Below are 19424 nucleotides of genomic sequence, written 5' to 3' on the forward strand. Positions count from 1 at the left end.
TATTTTTGATGTCCTGTCTTTTTTGTCCAGATGTCGAGGCCAACTCCTTTTTCTCCTCTTCTTGTTGATGTTGTGACTCCTGGTTAAGGCCAGCTAGATCTTTTTCATGATTCTTCAAAAAGTTTTTTACCTCCTCCTGTGAAGAGATAGTAAATCTGACCTCTTTGTAGGTAAAAGTGAGTCCCTGTGGGAAGATCCAGGAGAATCTTATTCCATTCTTCTTCAGTGTCCCAGTAAATTCTTTGTACATATTTCTCTTCATCATCAAATGTCGTGGGATATCCTTAAGGATGATAAGAGGATTTCCATTCACTGACAAAGGATTATCATAGAGGGTCTGCATAATATAATCTTTCATCCTTATATCATAAAAGGAAATCATAATATCTCTTGCCTTTGTCTTCTCCAAACTGGTGAATAAAGGAATTCTATATACTTTGTTTATTGCATAATCCAGATCTTGTTCACTTATATGAATCAGGTCAGCCAATGATTTTATGATAGTTATTCTGGTACATCCCATTGCTTCTGGAAAATTGCGAAGACGTACCTTCGATTGTCTTAATTTTAACTGCATAATAGCCAGTAGGTCCATAACATTTTCTTGTTGGAAATGTATAGCTTGAATTTGATTACCTTGAAGTATCTGTTTATTTTTAGTATCTTTCTGTTCTTCAATTGCCTTTTTAATTGAAGTATCCATTTTTCCCATATCAGTTTTCATTGTAGATATTTGAGATTTCATATTTGTAATTTCACTTGCCAAAATATCCAATTTCTGACTAGTCTGGTTGGTAGTTTGAGTTAGACTAGTCAATATGTTGGTTAACTGAGCCAGACTTTGAGATTGTTGCTCATATTGTTTAGTAAAGGCATCCATGTGTTTTGTTAACATTTCCTGTATTTTCTCGTCGGCCTTTCCCATGTTTATTTCTGAAAATAGTTCTGACAATTCACCAATACCAAGAAATGCTGTTTTAAATATGTTGGCAGGGTCCAAAACCTTGTAGTGGTTCTATTCATCAATTATACAGATCCCGGGATTAAATGGCTGCAAATTCTTCTCTCCGCTGTAAAACAATTAGTGTTGTTGTAAAGGGCCATCAAGTTTTATTGAAGTTATTATGGGAGCAGATCTCAATACTATTAACAACCCTCATTTAGATAGGTCTAAAATCACAAACAAAACACGTAGTTCCCCATCTGAGCTGGGAAACAATACATCAAAATAGCCATAACACTTAAAAAATTTAATATGATTGATTTGTGGAGAGTCCACAATCTCAATTGCAGAGATTACACTTATTATTCCTCACAATTTGAGACATACACTGGAATCAATTATATCTTGATTTTAAAAAAAATATTACCTCTATTCAACTCAACAAAGATAGGACTAAAGTTATGGACTGATCACCACTGGGTTGAGACCATGATAAAAAAATCCCAAAACCAATATAAAAAATTACAATTGGTCTCTCAACAGAAACTTGCTGACAGACGGCTCTATTGCAAAAGAAATCGAACTTGAAATAAAAAATTATCTAGACCTCAATTGGAATTGTGGAGTAGCCCTGCCAATAACTTGGGACGCCCTTAAAGCTGTATTGAGGGGAAAATTCATTGCCATGGCCTCAGCAGTTAAAAAGAAAAAAAATCAGATTAGACAAAACATCACAACTACTATTACTAATCTAGAACATCTTCATAAGCAAATGGGAAGTAAATCTATTTATAAAAAATTATTAACAGAAAGGGAAAAAACTCGAACTCTTGGAATCCTCCCAAATTCAAAAAAACATATTATTTATGAAGCAGCGCTATTGGCACTCTGGCCCTAAATCATTAAAAATTTTGGCCTGGAGAACTCGACAGAAATTAAACAAAAGATTGGTGAGTTCCATCAAGGATGAAAAGGGCCATACCCATACGGATTCTATTATAAAATTATTACACACATTCTATTCCAAATTATACTCTTCCCATAGACCAAACACTCAACAAATTGAGAACTATCTAAATACAACAGATTATATCAATCACTTATCAGCTTACCACCAAAAACTCTTAAATCAACCCATAACCCCCCAAGAAGTTATAGATACTATTAAAAAAATAAAAATTAACAAGGCTCCTGGAATTGACGACTTTCCAGAATTTTACAAAAAAAAATTCTCATTTACTCGCTTCTCCTTTTACAGAAATTTGCAATATGGTAATGAAAAGGGCAATAACTCCCCCCTCCTGGTCGGAATCTGCCACAATTTTAATACCAAAGCCAGGAAAAGACCTCTCAAATCCATCCTCATATAGGCCCATTTCTCTTTTAAACCAAGATTCAAAAATTTTTGCATCAATTTTAACGGCCAGACTGAACAGGTTTATGGGCAACTATATCAATACAGACCAATCAGGCTTCATTCCCCAGAGGCAGCTAATAAACAATATCAGGAAAACCTTGAACATCATTAAATATTGCAAAAGCTTGAAAACTGATTCGGTCATTATTTCTTTAGATATTGAAAAAGCGTTTGACTCAGTAGAAACTAATTACCTAATTCTTTTATTAGAGAAAATGCAATTTGGCCCAAAATTTATGCAAGCAATCAAAGCAAGTTACACTCACCCCACTACTAAAATAAAAGTTAATGGCTTGACTTCAGAATCAATCAGACTACACAGAGGAACCAGACAAGGGTGCCCCTTGTCTCCATTATTGTTTGCATTAGCGATTGAGCCCCTCGCCCATCACATTAGAACTAATTCAAAAATTGAAAGTATTAGCGTAGGAAACAAGACATACAAATTGTCACTGTTCGCAGACGATATGGTTCTTTATATCACAGAACCCTGCTCATCACTCCCCTTCGTGGATGAAACTATTGGGCATTTTGCCAGTATTTCAGGTTTAAAAATTAACAAAAATAAAAGTGAACTTTACCCTATACATTTATCACCTAAATCCTTCTCAACAATCAAAGAGAATTTTGACTACAAGTGGGTGTCTACAACTTGGAACCAACTAGGTTTGTCAATCCCTGTCAATATTGCTGATCTAGAAAAAAATCAATATAACTAAAATAAATCAGAAACTCAACCAGTTATACTTGGAATGGCAAAGAATACAACTTTCCCTATTTGAAAGAATTAACCTTATTAAAAGTTTAATTCTTCCCCACTTTATATTCTTATTTAGATCTTTCCCATCAATGTTTTCTTACTCCTGTTGGAAGTATTGGCAAAACAAGATCCAAAGGTTCATTTGGAATAATCACAAACCAAGAATCTCACTAAGTACACTTCGGTCTCCATCCGCGAAAGGAGGCCTAGATGTCCCGGGTATCTGCCTCTACCATGAGGCTATTCACCTCAAAAATATAATAGCACTAATGAAAGATAAGCCTGCCCCAGACTGGTTAGACTTGGAATTTTCTGGTGGAACACAAATCTCAATATTTGAATTCCTCTGGAATAATCTCACTGACAGACCAAATAGAACAACTCAGAATTCCTTTCTTAATTTGAGTATAAAGATCTGGGACAAATATCGACAAACTTTAGCGCCCCATCCATCTAGAACAGTGGTTCCCAACCTTTTTTTGACCAGGGACCACTAGGACTTTTTTGTTCGGTGCAGGGACCCCAAGGTTCAAAATAAAAATTCAGAGAATTTGAAAATAAACTTTAATCATAACTGTTAGTTAAACATTAAACTTAGAATAATATTTGAATATATATTTTTATAATACAGAATTTTTAATTGAAAATATTAATTTATTATGGGTTTATAACTTTGTTTTGCGGACCTTAATTTAGTTCTCACGGACCCCCGGTTGGGAACCAGTGATCTAGAATATCCCCCTTCACGGGACAAAAATGGTTTAAGCCAGCTTTTAGCACTAATGACTTTACTTGGTGGAGGACAAATTACTTTTGAAGACATCATCAAAGCAGGACATCTTTTAGATAAATCTAGGATTGAAGTTGGTACTAGCTCTAAGTTACCCTGGTTTCAATATTTCCAATTAAAACATTTATGTAATAATAAACAATTTTTACAAGCTTTTTAAAAAAACCTAACTGATTTTGAAACTCTGGTTAAATTACACACCAATAAACAAAAAGGTCTAATCTCAAAACTTTATCATATTTTACTGGGGAAAACATTAGAAAAAGGAGTTATTACCTACTTAACTAAGTGGAACAAAGATTGTGGAAAGATAATTTTAGACAAACATTGGTCACAAACTTGGAAATCATACAGCTATACATCAAGAATAGTTTCTGTCAAGATGCAAATGGTGAAACTGTTGACAAGGTGGTATCTAACTCCTGTGAAATTAAACCATATTAATAACTCCTTCTCTCCAAAGTGTTGGAAAAATTGTGGTAGTCTGGGTACCTACCTACATTGTTGGTGGTCATGCAAACACATTAATTCTTTTTGCGACAATATTCTAAGAGAAATCCTTTTACTCACAGGTTATTCCATACCAAAACAACCAGAACTCATATTACTAAATCAAGGATATGATCTCAAAATTCCCAAGATTAGAATCCAGCTCATACAAATTTTTATTTCTATAGCAAAAATAATAATAGCATCACAATGGAGAAACAAAAATCCTCCCACAGTTTCTATGTGGCTGAATCGTATTAAAGACTTCCTGATTATGGAAAAAATATCAGAAAAAGTACAGCAAATGGAAAACCCCAACCACGAGTCACTTTTCTTAGAAACATGGTTTCCAATCCTAGAAAAATTTGATATGTTGGCTTTCCCCGATTTTAAATACTTGTTTTAACTACTCAATACGTTCCAATGGGTAAAGGTTTAACCCACTATTCTTAAAGTCATTACCTCTTGATCCAATTTATCATAATGTGTGATGTTGAATAGTTACGAATTGTATTGTATTTGTTTGTATGTGCAATTTAAAAAAAATAAAAAACTGCAAATAAAATAAAAATAAAAAGTGCAATTCTAAAATATATCTATGACCAAGGTTAAATTATTTGAAATCATCTAAGTTACACAACTTTAAGGTCAAAAATGAAGAAACTGAAATTGTTAACAGATTTTCTATTCTTTGGCTCAGTCATCAAACGAAAGGGAGACTGCAACTAAGACATCAAAAGGAGACTGGGACTGCGAAGGGCAGCCATGAAGGAGCTAGAAAAGATCCTTAAATGTAAGGATGTGTTGCTGACAATTAAGATCAAGTTAATTCACACTATAGTATTCCCTGTTACTATGTATGGGTGTGAAAGATGGACTGAAGAAAGCTGACAGGAAGAAAGTAGAGTCCTCTGAAATGTGGTGTTGGAGGAGAGTTTTACGAATATATCAAATCAATCCTGAACTGTCCCTAAAAGCTAAATTGACTAAAGTGAGGCTGATCACATTATGAGAAGACAATACTCACAGGAAAAGACAATAATCCTGGGAAAAGTTGAAGGTAGTAGGAAAAGAGGAAAACCCAACATGAAACGGATAGACTCAATATAGGATGCCACAGTCTTCAGTTTGCAAGTCCTGAGCAAGGCTGTTACCTCTAAGACATTTTGGAGCTCATTAATTCATAGGGTCGTCATGGGTCGGAAGCCGCTTGACAGAACTTAACACACACAACCAACAAAACATTTCCATTTCCACAAATTTAATCAAAACTCAAGTAAATATTATTTATTTAGTTCATTTATATCCCTCCTTTCTCCCCAATGGAGACTCAATGTAGCTAACATGGTTCTCCTCTCCATTTTATCCTCACTGCAACAGTGTGAAGAAGGTTAGGCTGAGAGTGTGGGAGTGGCCCAAGGTCATGCAGCAAGCTTCCATGGCAGAACTGGGATTTGAACCTGGATCTCCCATATCCTAGTACAACACTCTAACCACTACACACACCAGCTGTAATAACAGTGCTATCCTAAACAAAGTTATACCCTTTTAAGTCAATGGGTTTAGAAGGGTGTAACTTTGGTTAGGATGGCACTGTGTCTGACATAACTTCCCATTTATTCAAGCACTTAACTTTATAGTATCAATCAATATATCTAATTCTCAATGTGGTCAAAGCTGTGGATATTTAAATCTGGAGACTGCAGCCATGAACAGAAAAGCCTCAAGTTTGCAGAAAAATATGACATCCCAATAGCAACAATAACAATAAAACTGGTGGGTTAAAACCCCCGAAAATAGAGGCACCACCTATAAGGTGAACAAACAAATCACCTCCATGGCCACTGGTAGGCAACCACAGCATTTCTGCCATTGTTCAAGCCTTGGTTTCTGTCAGTAGGACACATGGGAAGAAGGTTGTTTTGGCCTTTGAGGAAAGATTCATTGGGGCCAGGCCTAGCAGCAACTACCAGGTAACTAGATACCAAGCAACTTGCATGATTCACCAAGGATTGGCTGCTTGCTACTGTTCAAAGACCTCAGACCAGTTTCGTCTTATACTGTCACTGAAATTATAAAATACTGGTGTGCTCACACTTAAAACATAACTCTCAAATAAATGCAGCAGTATAGTAATGATTTCTCCCCACATATTAAAGCCATGATTTGAGGCTAAGGATTGATGGCGCAACAACAGGCAAGACAATTAACTATGTATCTAGCCATATTTGTTAGTATAAACATACTAAGTCTAAACCAACACATCTAAATATCCTCTGTGACTGTTGCCATTATTGTGTTTTCCTGTATCCCTTTGCACAATGAAACATTTAAAGATTCACTTTGCACAAAATATTTCCTATACAATCCCCATAAATACTTCCATTGGATAAAGGTAACATTTGTACATTCATGTATTAAGAATAGAGAAGTTAAAAGCTATAGTAATTGAGATAAAAATATTCCTAAACCTATGGAATGATGAAATAGGCAAGCCAATCAAGTTAGTGATATTCCTATTATCAAGCCATTAGAGATAAAAATGCAATGTGCCATTAAAGATATAAGAGGGAGTAAAATATCCGAGAGCATAAAAGCATCTATGCTGCATAATCTTCCATGGGTTTTACACCTGTCTTTGATTATTGCAATCTTATTGTAAAAGCCGTGACAAAATTGTTCCAGTAAGTAGGCAAGCATTTTAAATTATCACAAACCACTTAAAATAATGTATAGAATAACAAAAGTAATAAAAACAGACTGATGTATTTCAAGTTACTATGCACTTTTGATTTAAAGAAAGAAATCGAGTAGACTTGGAAATCTCTATTTATGATCTTTGGGCATCAGTTCATCTTTAAGAAGGTTCTATAGCCAGCAGAAAGGCAAAAGCAACAGTGCACATGTGTAAGAATCTGCTTTTCTTCCAAAATATGTTGCTTCTTTGAGCATCTCACCGGAAGCAAAGGAGTGCATTCTTTTATCTCATAGCTGAAAAATCCACACAACTGAGCCAGCCAGTGTTAGGATACGGGTTTCTGCAAACATAAGGGAACAGCAGGTTTGACGGAAAATACACATTTTTAAAAATGGAGGATAAAAACCCTATTAAAACTGCACCAACATCTGTAGATGTGCATTCTCCTCCCCCCTCAAAAAAAAAAGTTTAGGCAGCATATTAAGTTGCTGTGTGTGTGTGTGTGTGTGTGTGTGTCTGTATGTGTGTGTGTGTGTAAACTGCCCTCAAGTCACAGCTGACTTATGGCGACCCCTTTTTGGGGTTTTCATGGCAAGAGACTAACAGAGGTGGTTTGCCCGTGCCTTCCTCTGGACAGCAACCCTGGTATTCCTTGATGGTCTCCCATCCAAATACTAACCAGGGCTGACCCTGCTTAGCTTCTGAGATCTGACGAGATCAGGCTAGCCTGGGCCATCCAGGTCAGGTTGGTGTAGCACCCCAAAAAGGCCAAGTGAAAACATGGGGGTGAAGGCCACAAGGAGCAGGTGAGAAGGGGAAGACGGCACAGTAAGATCCAGCTTGCTGCCCCCACATGCCTGTTTTATTCGACCCTTCATGGGCAGGCAGTGGAAGTGGAGGGAAGTGGAGCAAGAGCAGAGGGGAGGGAGAACAGAACCATGGGCTGACTAGGGGAAATAGGGTTTCCCCTCCCCATGGGCCTTGTGGATTGCCTTCTATTAAGTTCCAGTGAGAAAAAGTAAATTGAAACAGTGAAGTGCCAGGTTCAGATTAGAATAGCAAAGAAAATGTTTAAAAAGAAAAAGTCCAGAAGTCCATAATCATGCATTTCAGTACAGGGCATCTTCATTCAGCACCTTCCTGTTGTAGAACATCTATCCAGCTGCCTCACACAGATCAATCACTGTGCAATTCAAAGTCCATCATAAATAGAGAATTGGTTCACTGAACAGCAAATACCATCAGATGAGTTGTGTAAGCCAGTCAAGCAGCAGTGCTAATCAATTGCCTCCGCACACATACCCAAGAGCTGCATTCAGGCACAACAAGCTCCAATTAAGCAGAGACTGTTCATGAGCACAGCTTGTAGCCATGCTCTTAAATGCATCTCTCTTCTCCCTGCCTTCTTGCGTGGATGGTGATTAAGGACTGTTAATTTGAAACAAATTGTGGTTCCCTGCCATGTCCAAATGGAGGAGCCCAGGTGAACTGGAATATGTTAACTCCCCACAAACTTAGATTCTGAACCTAGAAAAACTGTGGTTTAAAAACAAAGCTTGTGGGGAGTAAACAAACTCCAATTCATCTGTGAGCATGCATTTGTACATAATGAGGAACCCAGCTATCCTTGATCAAAAGCAAAAAAAAAAATTGCAATGTTCATGTACAAATCTCAGCTTAATTACAGCTTGTCGTAACATCTGAGAACATCCTAAGATCCTTTCTTATATTGAGTTCAATGTTCAATAGAAACAATATTTAAGCACCAATTCTCCCAGTAAGTAACAGGAGAGGGAAGAGTGCAACTGGCCACCTAATGTCCTGTTGTAGTTGCTGCAGCCTTTTGGGCACCACTAAAAACTGGAATCCTACCTAATATCACATGTGTGTATAAAGTGCTGTCAAGCTGCAGCCCACTGATGGTGACCCCATAAGTTTTCAGAGATGTGGAGTATAGCCCGATCTCGTCAGATCTCGGAAGCTAAGCAGCATTGATACTTGAGAACATCAAGGAAGTTGTTGCAGAGGAACGCAATGGCAAACCGCCTCTACTTAATCACTTGCCTTGAAAACTTTATGGAGTCACCATAAGTCGGCTGCGACTTGACAGCACTTTACGCACATAGGGTTTTCAAGTCTCCCTTAGTGGTTTCCCACCAACTACTGACCCTGTTTAGCTTTCAGTATACCATTTCACATTCCATCTAATACCATGTGTGTGTGTTAAGTGCCGTCAAGTCGCTTCTGACTCATGACGACCCTATGAATCAACTCATGACAGGACCCTATGTCCTGTCTTTGACAGCCTTGCTCAAATCTTGCAAATTGAGGGCTGTGGCTTCCTTTATTGAGTCCATCTCTTGTTGGGTCTTCCTCTTCTCCTGCTGCCCTCAACTTTTCCTAGCATGACTACCTTTTCCAGTGACTCTTATCGTCTCATGATGTGACCAAAATACGATAGCCTCAGTTTAGTCATTTTAGCTTCTAGGGTCAGTTCAGGCTTGATTTGATCTATAACCCACTGATTTGTATTTTTGGCAGTCCATGGTATGTGTAACACTCTCCTCCAACACCACATTTCAAAGGAATCTATTTTCTTCCTATCAGCTTTCTTCAATGACCAGCTTTCACATCTAATATCATAGGTTAAAATAATACACTATGGAACCCAATGGGATACAATGGCTTTTTTAAAAAAAAATTCTAAGCACCACTGACAAATCTAAATGAAAGCCATAAAAAGCACTGGTTTTCCTCCATTTTATACATTCATCTTTCAGCAAACTCATGTTCTCAATCAGCAATGTTCCACCCACCTTGCAGTGTACATGCCAGTGTCTGTTTTTCAGAGTCTAAGTAAGTGCTGTAAGATTTCAAATGGACTGGATAAAGGTGATGTGTATTAAATTCTACTTGTAAGTTCCTCCTTTAATTTTTTATTTATTTCTAAGATCTCTACCCTATATTTCTTCCCATGGAGACTCAAGGCAGCTTCTATTTAGTTTATATGATAAATCATATTAAAAGATAATATTTTAATATGGTAAAGCAGGACTACAACTGAACATCAAGAAGACAAAAGTAATGACTACAGGAGACTTACACAACTTTACGGTTGACAATGAGGAAACTGAAATTGGTGAAGACTTTCTATTCCTTCGCTCCATCATCAACCAAAAGGGAGACTGCAGCCAAGAAATCAGAAGGAGATTGAGACTGGGAAGGGCAGCCATGAAGGAGCTAGAAAAGATTCTGAAGTGTAAGGATGTGTCACTGGCCACCAAGATCAAGTTAATTCATGCCATCGTATTCCCTATTACTATGTATGGGTGTGAAAGCTGGATATTGAAGAAAGCTGATGGGAAGAAAGTAGACTCCTTTGAAATGTTGTGTTGGAGGAGAGTGTTACAGATACCATGGACTGCCAAAAAAAAAAAACAAATCAGTGGGTTATAGATCAAATCAAGCCTGAACTGACCCTAGAAGCTAAAGTGACTAAACTGAGGCTATCGTATTTTGGTCACATCATGAGACGATAAGAGTCACTGGAAAAGATAGTCATGCTAGGAAAAGTTGAGGGCAGCAGGAGAAGAGGAAGACCCAACAAGAGATGGATGGACTCAATAAAGGAAGCCACAGCCCTCAATTTGCAAGATTTGAGCAAAGCTGTCAAAGATAGGACATTTTGGAGGACTTTGATTCATAGGGTCGCCATCAGTCGGAAGCAACTTGACGGCACTTCTCACACACACACACACACACACTAACGTAAGAAAATAATATTTCAAACCCTGTTGAACTACTGATCACTCTAAAACAGTGGTTCCCAAAGTGAGCAGCACCACTCCCTGGGGGGCGGTGGGATTACCCAGGAGGGCACTAAGAGGCAAGAGCGCAGCAGGGGAGCACTAGAGGTGGGCCCCTTCAACTGTGTTGTTCACTATTTTACAATAGATCAAGCTATGGCACCATGCTGCCAAATTTGGTGGAAACTATCAGAATTTTTTTCCAGGCTTTGAAGAGCTGGTACCACTAGATCAAGTTTGTCAATTTTGTTTAATAAATTTCAACTAAAAAGTGCTACTTTGATTTTGAATAGATGTGCAATTAACTGTTACTGTTTTGAAATTTTACTGTTATTGTCTTCTCTAGTGAGTCATGCAAACCCCTATTTTGAATAATGCTTTTTATAGGATAAGTAGGGGGTGCTGGGGTTGAGTTTGTGGAGCCAAGAGGGCTTTGGCCTGAAAAGTTTGGGGAACCACTGCTGTAAAACTAGGAAATTAAATTACACAGGCTAATGATTTTTCATTACTTGACGTACATTATTAGTATACCCAATTCATAAGCCTTTGATACTAGACATTCTATCTAAAATTATATACATTTCATGAACACAAGTCAAAAAGTACCAATGTTAGACCAAACTGGTACTGAAAGAAATACTTTCCTAGAACCCAAGAAAATGTCTAGTACTAACAGGACCAAATCTTATTAAATGGGCTTTTGCCGATGGATTTTACTGATAACTGCTAAATTAGACCTGCTGAGGCAGTTTTAGTATTGAATTCAAGGATCAGAGGGCAGGTAGACTGTATGTTACACCTTAGTAGCATCTAGGTCATAGTGCTCTTCATGATGTTGTAAGCAGCCATCCCTATGTTTCTATTCAGCTCATGCAACCAGGTCTCAATAGTTCCCAGGTCTAAAAGATCTTCTTGCCTTTATATGTCTCATAAGATACAGATATACATGGAAATGACATATGGGACTAAATATTCAGTACAGCAGCCTTGCTGAAGCTAAGAAGTTCTGCTCAGCACCTAAACAGATACCACTTGAGAACCCTGTGCAGACGACCTTGTGTTCCATCTTGATCACACTTTGCAAAACAGGGCTTGCCAGTTTGTACAAAATGGCAAAATATGGTTTACTGACAAACAGGAAGTATGGGAGGGTTTAAGAATAAAATCCAACATATGTGTTTGACTACAAACACACTTAATATCCCACAAATGAGAGAATTTTAATAACATGTGATTGCTTCCCCATAACATGTCCACCACTCTCACCTCATTTACCAACTCTTCCCTGTTAGTTAAAATCAAATCTAAAATAGCCAATCCCCTGGTCACCTCTCGCACCTTTTGAAAGAGGAAATTATCCTGCAAACAAATCAAGAAACCACACAACGCTGGGAACTTGGCAGCATAAATCTCCCAACACACATCAGGGAAATTAAAATCACTCATAGCCACTAGATCATATTGTTTGGATACATTGGCCAGTTGTCCCAAGAGGAGAACATCCTGCTTTTCAGCCTGATCAGATGATCTGTAACAAACTGCAACCACAACACCACTGGTCCATCCATTCCTTATTCTCACCCAGACACTTTCCACAAGACCAATATTTCCTGACAATCATACCCTTTCCTAATGTACAGAACTACACCTTCTCCTCTCTGACTCTTGCAGTTCTTTTTAAACAACTTGTATCCCTTCACTGACACACTCCAAACATGAAGATCATCCCACCAAGTCTCCATAATGCCTACTAAGTCATATTGCTCCATCCTGATTAGAAATTCAAGCTCCTCCTGCTTATTCCCCATACTTTGGACATTAGTATACAAACACTGCAAGCCTCGCGCCCCCGGGCCTGACATCCCCTATGTCTCACCATTTTGGGCTCTCCAAAGACCATTAATTATTTCAAGTAGAGCCATGTTCCATTAGGTCCTTATAATGCACTGATACAAGAATGAGTAAACAGAATTTATGTCAAACAAAATTTTCCTGAGAACAACAGATTAAAACATAAAACAAGCAACACTATCCTTACATTATTAGAACACCTGTACTCAGAATACTATTATTCTCATTAACATTTCTCAACGTTCAATATCCCTATCAGCCATATTAACATTCTATCTCTGTTAGACCTATACCTTTCAAAAATTAATCTTCCGTATAAAGAAAATACCTAAACCAGGGGTGGGGAACCTTTTTTCCGCCAAAGGCCATTTGGATATTTATATATCATTCGTGGGCCATGCAAAATTATCAACTTAAAAATTAGCCGACCAAGCCCCAAGCAGGCAGCTGCCCCAGATGACCCCCCCCCCCCCGGGCATGGGCAAGCAGGCAGGCATCCAACCGGTGGCGCACTCGCCCACTGGTGGCATAGGATGGTCTGTTGCACCAGCCGGGTGTAGCTGTCCAGCCACACACCGGATTTGCTCCTGCTCCGCATGGTCAGGGCTGGATTCTACAGCCGGCTCCTGCTACCTCCGCCTGCAGGGGTGAAATGAGTACACACTGGCTAAGAACCCCCCCCCCCCGCACGCATTCTGGCCCTGCCCCCTTAACCCCTCCATTGCTGCCACTTCCACCCCCAGCCCTCTTGTAGTCCAGAGGGAATACGTTTCTCCATGGCCCGGGTGGGAAAGGGTTAACACAGGTTCTTGGGCGGTCCTAGCAGCTCCATAGCTAACGACTGTTCTGCAAGGGGGGGGAAAGGTTCATTTTCTCAGCAAAACAAATGCACATCCGCCTTGAATAGAGGATATTCCTGTCTGCGGGAGGGGGCGGATCACCAGTCTTAGATCCTTCTGAGCTAGCGATTTGCCAGGACCCACGAAGGGCCAGACCAAATGATTTTGCGGGCCTTATCCGGCCCCCGGGCCTGACGTTCCCCACCCCTGACCTAAACAATTGAAATTTATATATAATGCACTGGTTAATTCACATTTAGTGGGACAAATTCTGAAGGTAACATGGATTAGGTGTGTTGGGAGAACCACCCCTTAATCCACAATTCAACCTCTAATTTGTTCAAGAGATGAAAGAGAGGCTAGAGCAAGTTAAAAGAATAGGAAAGAGGCTAGAGCAAGTTAAAAGAATAGGAAAGATCCACTGGATTCTTTTCATTTCTTCTATTTGATGCTAAAATGACTACATAAATAATGCTAGGGTTCTTAACCCTGACACACAGAGTTAGATGACATGCAGTATTCCCTGCCAATAAAAACAAAACACAGAATTCCCAGAAAATATGATTACACAGATGTGTCATGTTAGAATACATTGAAAGGAAGCAGCCAGAGACCTACAGTTTGTAATGTGGGAATTTATATCTGTTTGTGGTGCCCTTTTTTAGGATTTTCCATCTAGTAACAAACTGCAGGCTTTTCTTGTTTTCTCTTTGATGGTGGCCCCAGTCCTCTGGAATGGCTTACCAAAATCAGTGTGAAGGGCATCTTCACACACTGATATTAAGCCTTCCTGGATACAGAAGGTATTTGATGGAGCCTAAATGGTTTTGGCAGATCTGGTAGGTTTTTATCTTGTATTGTTTTTATCTAGCTGATGGATGGTTATTCTGTTTATGTGCATTCTCAAGTTGCTGTCACTTTGTTAGCTGCTTTGAATCTAAAGAAATAAGGTAGTTTACGAATATTTTAAATAAATACATACCTGACATGTTAGTCTGTAAAAGCTCCCCAAATGTGGTCTACTAGCGCAAGGAGGAAACAAGAGCTAGACAAAACCTTCCCCAAAAAATGTATCCCACCAGATTTGGTAACAGAGGAGAGACCTGTTAAATGGGGCAAAAAAGTTCACCTATTCATTGTGAAGACAGGATGCATTGCTCTCATTTTTATTTGGGCTCATAACATCATGACACAGCCAAGCATGAGTAGCTTGATCACATCATCATTTTTAAAATGGTCCCATAAACTGCTCAGGGGCACAGTAAACAAGGGTAAACTGGTGTGGGAAAAGTATGGTTCTTCAAGGGCACATTCCAAGCCCATGTAAAGAAGGTTTTTGTGCTGAACACACAAATTATGCACAACTATCTTTGGAATAGCAAACTAATGTAACTGTAACTAAAACTATCATGCTGCTGGGATACACACCTTTAGTGCCATGGCAGCAAAACCTGAAACGGTCTATCTTCTAGCCTTAAAGAGACAGCCTTACATTACATTAAAGGGACAGCACTCCTTACATCAAAAATGGCAGTAAATAAGGTGGGTGTGAGGGGCTACATGAGCACAAATAGGCACTACCCTAACGCAGCATAGTTTCTTGAGCAGGAATACCTGCAAAGTTGTCATGGCATTAGTTCATTTCCCTGGCCAGGAAAAATTCAGCAACACTATGTAAGCTGCATGCCTTCTCTCCTTTCTGAGCTTCATTCGACAGAGAAGGAAGAGGAACACACACAAGCATGCAAGTTAACAGCTGCCACTGCACAAGTGTCTTTCCTATCTGAGTAAATGTTGAATTGCAAAACCATGGGGGGGGGGGGAAGCTCAGCCATAAGGAATAAGTGATGGGGAATGGTGGGAATAGAGCATCCGGGCTGGCAAATGTACAAGGCAGGGTGAATGTTCAAATCCCTGAACTACTTAATTCTAAGATTGGAATGAAATATAGTTTCAACCTTTTAGACCCAGATATTTATAATATCAATCAGGATAACAGATACTTCAAATATAAAGGGGCTGATCACCTCAAATAGTCACCAACTTTAAAAACACTTGCTGTCTTAAGTCTTTCAAAGAGCAAGATTGAAGAGTGATGTCAGCTATCTTGTAGCACACAGAACATTTAAATACAAGGAGAGCATTAGATAAATACAAATTACAAATGCTGTATGGTGCATTTCTGCTTTTCTATCATCTAGCATCCATACATTTTATGCGACATGCGCACACACACAAGCCTGATTAAATCACCACCCTGTATCTACCCAAAGGAAAAGGCTGGATATGTTTCCTGTGTTAATCTCTGCATACCTGCCACAATAATGCAGTGGTTACATTTCAACTCTAACAATTAAAAAAAGTTCAAGAACACCAGCAATTATTAACATAATTAAATATGCATGAATTTATGGGAAATGTCAAAATAATGAACAAATAAATCAAAATTATGTTTCTTTCAGGACAGTTACTTTGTCTTATACTATATTCTCTGTTAGAAGAAAAAGTTATCGACTGTTATTTTTGCATTTAAATAGCATCAAAAGGCTATTATTTTGAAAGCATGTCCAATATCCAATTGTATTCAAAACTATGGCTTCAGATAGCCTTTCCAGTAGGCCAAAATCCTCAGAACATGAGTACATAAACAAATCAGATTTATGGATTTCTCTTGCACCATACTGAAACAGCATAAGACTACCAACCAACTATAAAAGAGATTCAGCATTTAAGAGCACAGAAATAGTGAGGAGATTCTGAAAAGTTCTTAGAAATAAAACATTGGGTTTTTTTTAGCTTGAGCAAAACCTATAGATAATTTTGTACTTACTTTAGAGGCCCACGGCTGCAGACAGTTGGCATAACAACGAACAAGAAAAGCCATTTCCTGGGTTGAAGGGGAAAGTTTCCACTCCCACAAAAATGCCACAGAAAAGAAATTAGGTAAGATTCCCAGAAGATTCTCGTTATAAACCATAAACCAAATGCAATGGATCTCGAGGCACAAGATTAGGCAGACTCTGTTTCACAGTGATAAATTAGATTATAGCTCCTACTGTATTTCAGTGGCTTTCGGTGTTTCAATAATTACTGCAAAAATAGTCTAAGAAACACATAACTGCACAGTGAAAAATTTCAGTGTTGATTCTTATTCAAATATGAATGTTAGTAGGCTATTCAGGCAAAACCTGAGCCCGAAATAGCAGAACTATAGTAAATTTTAGGAGTTCTAAGTTAAACACAACAGTCTATGAAAAGAAGAATCCTGAAGTCCTGTAAATATTTTTCCATTTCAAGGCACGGCCACAGCTGGTTAGTCTTCCAATGCCCTTCTCCACATCTCTACATTTTAAAATGCAAGTACAGTTTTAAAAAGATTCCTCTTCAGTAGATCTTGTGTGACTGAAGAATCCTTCATATCAAAGTTTCTTCTTTATACTCCTGTTCACCAGGACTGCCATGCACTGTATCCATGCACAGTTAGTATCTTCAGGCTATAGATCTATATTCTAACAGGTTTGCACTACAGAATTGTTCAAAGCCTCTGCAATCAAAACCATTTTCCTTCCCCACCTTCCAATGCAGAATTTAAAATGCTGCAGTATAGCTTAGAATTCTAATGTATCACCCAGATCCAAGGTTAATCCAAAACCAGCTTTACCAATTAAAGCAAGTCTAATGCATTGCAAAAGGCAACATCCATGAGACTGAATGCTCGAGTCCTAATTCCTACTATCTTTGCTCGTTTCTCAGCAGCTCCCTATGGAGAAGCTCTCATCGATTGGATGCTCCGCAGCAAGATGAAATATCTAATAAGGAGGAGAGAGAGTGGGAGGGGAATGGAGCTAAAAGGATGACATCACCTGTATAGAAAGCCTTTAGAAACTGCATTAGATCAATTGGCTACTGTATCTGCAGATGCAGCCAGTGCACCTTTATTGACCTAGTATAAACACACCTCTGTACAACAACAATTCAGCAAAACAGTCTGTTACATTTCATATCACTCTGATGATCTGACAGCACACTCACAATTCCTTTGAGCAGTTTTTTTTAACCACTTAATCTTGAAATGTGTGCATCTGCTCACATTTCCTTCTAAGCAGTATCAAGGACAAAGCATATTTCTTATCACTGTGTTCAAATTTAACACAAGCTTATCATTCATTAATTATCTCCTATTCAGTTTTAGGAGACTTTGCATAATCACAAGGTCTTATAATGTCAGAGACTAACTCCCCCTTCCAATGTGTATATATAATATATATACATAATGTGAAAGGAACACAGAAACATAATTTTGCATTCAATGTAGGGGGGGCATATTATATTTTTAGTACATAGTAAATACATTCTGGGGAACAGCCTACAAGTTACCAAGCCTTTGATGCTGGGAATATTTACACTGCTCCTTGTTCTTACTATGGCCAAGGCCTAGAGAGGTGCTCTTTAAAACAAAGGATCCAGAGGGGTGCCCAAGTCTGAGATAACACATGTACTGTGGTTACAAAACAGTTGTGCACCCCTCTTGCAACCCATATTACTTTTATTACTTCCAGCCACAGCAAAGTTCCTTGTTTTCCTCATATGCAGTTAACCTCCATAACCACTAATGATCACTGCAAATTTGTCATCCATTTCTCACTTACCCAAACACTTAGATTATCTCTGGAGGCGCTGCTTCAGACGCTTCCATCATCTGAGGATGGACGGGTAGCAACCCAAGAATGCACCTTCTCAGTTGTGACACCGAAACTGTGGAATCCATTTGTCCCACTCTATCACTAGTGGGTGAAGACTTAGCTGTTTTGTTGGCGTACCTTTAGCGATCCTCTTTCCTGTTTATGTGTATGTGATTGTGTGTGTTCGTGTGTCTTGTTCAGTTGTTTTTATTGTTTTCTATATATGCATTGTAAAATTTGTCATACTGTTTTTACTATTTGCCACCTTTGGAACCCTGAACTACATGGAAAGACAGAAATAAAATGTTTTAAATAAATAAAATCCACACACACACACACACACCTTATTAGACTCCACAATTTGAATTCCTATGTTCTTCACTCTCAAAGCAAAGTGCTGTAACTTTGGTCCTACTGCACAGCATTTTGTCTTCACATTCATCTACTTAGGTTCTGTGGCAACAATAGAGGATGTTCCAAAACAATCCCTAAGTTAATAAACCAGGTAAAATCATGAAACAAGGTTCCCTTTTAACTACATTCTGCATAAACTAGACCAATGTTGGTTTTGTGGCCTAAACAGGGCACTTCGTGACTGATCCACAAACTCACTTCAACCAGTAGGTGGGATGTGTCTTCTGAAAAGAAATTAGCCATTCCAAAGGGGTAGCTGTGTTAGTCTATTGCAGAAGAATAGGAAAGAAGTCTAGTGCCACCATAAAGCATGCTGGAATAAATCTGGTTAGTCTTTAAGGTGTCACTAGACCTCTAATATATATCGGTAAGAAAAAAAGAAGCCAGTGACCCAATCTGGTTAAAGAAGTCTGCAGCTACACTTTTGCATGTGACCGTAAACAACATTCAAACACACTGATGTTACAGATAGATTGCAGTTTATATGTAAACAGCAATTGCTATTCACAGTATTTCTATTATTATGTGATAAATTTTAAGGCATACTTATCACTGCTTGAGAACACAAGAGAAACTAATCAGCATTTAAACTAATCTCATGTTTTTGTTCCAACAAAGGCGGCAGATGAGCAGTCCAACTATGCAGCTGTGCTCCACCTTTTTAAATGATTCATGTAACAGCGCTCCAAAGCATGCAAGTACAAACTCCATGCAGGGGATTTGATTTCCAAAGAT

General features: G+C 38.5%; 1 protein-coding gene across 7 annotated transcripts in view; it reads right to left on the reverse strand.

Moving 5' to 3' along the window:
• The window catches only part of RAPGEF6 (Rap guanine nucleotide exchange factor 6), a 173163-nt gene that overhangs the window by 78777 nt on the left and 74962 nt on the right, over positions 1-19424 (reverse strand). Inside the window, exon 1 of one of the 7 annotated variants that reach the window (XM_056854309.1) lies at positions 16424-16526. The exons of the other annotated variants lie outside the window; for them this stretch is intronic. Within the exon in view, the coding sequence (XP_056710287.1) occupies positions 16424-16477 (54 nt within the window). The 5' untranslated portion in view covers positions 16478-16526. Of the gene's footprint in view, positions 1-16423; positions 16527-19424 lie in introns of those variants that run through there. 7 annotated transcript variants of the gene reach the window in all.

Source organism: Euleptes europaea, chromosome 1 (genome assembly GCF_029931775.1).
Source record: "Euleptes europaea isolate rEulEur1 chromosome 1, rEulEur1.hap1, whole genome shotgun sequence".
NCBI lineage: Eukaryota > Metazoa > Chordata > Lepidosauria > Squamata > Sphaerodactylidae > Euleptes > Euleptes europaea.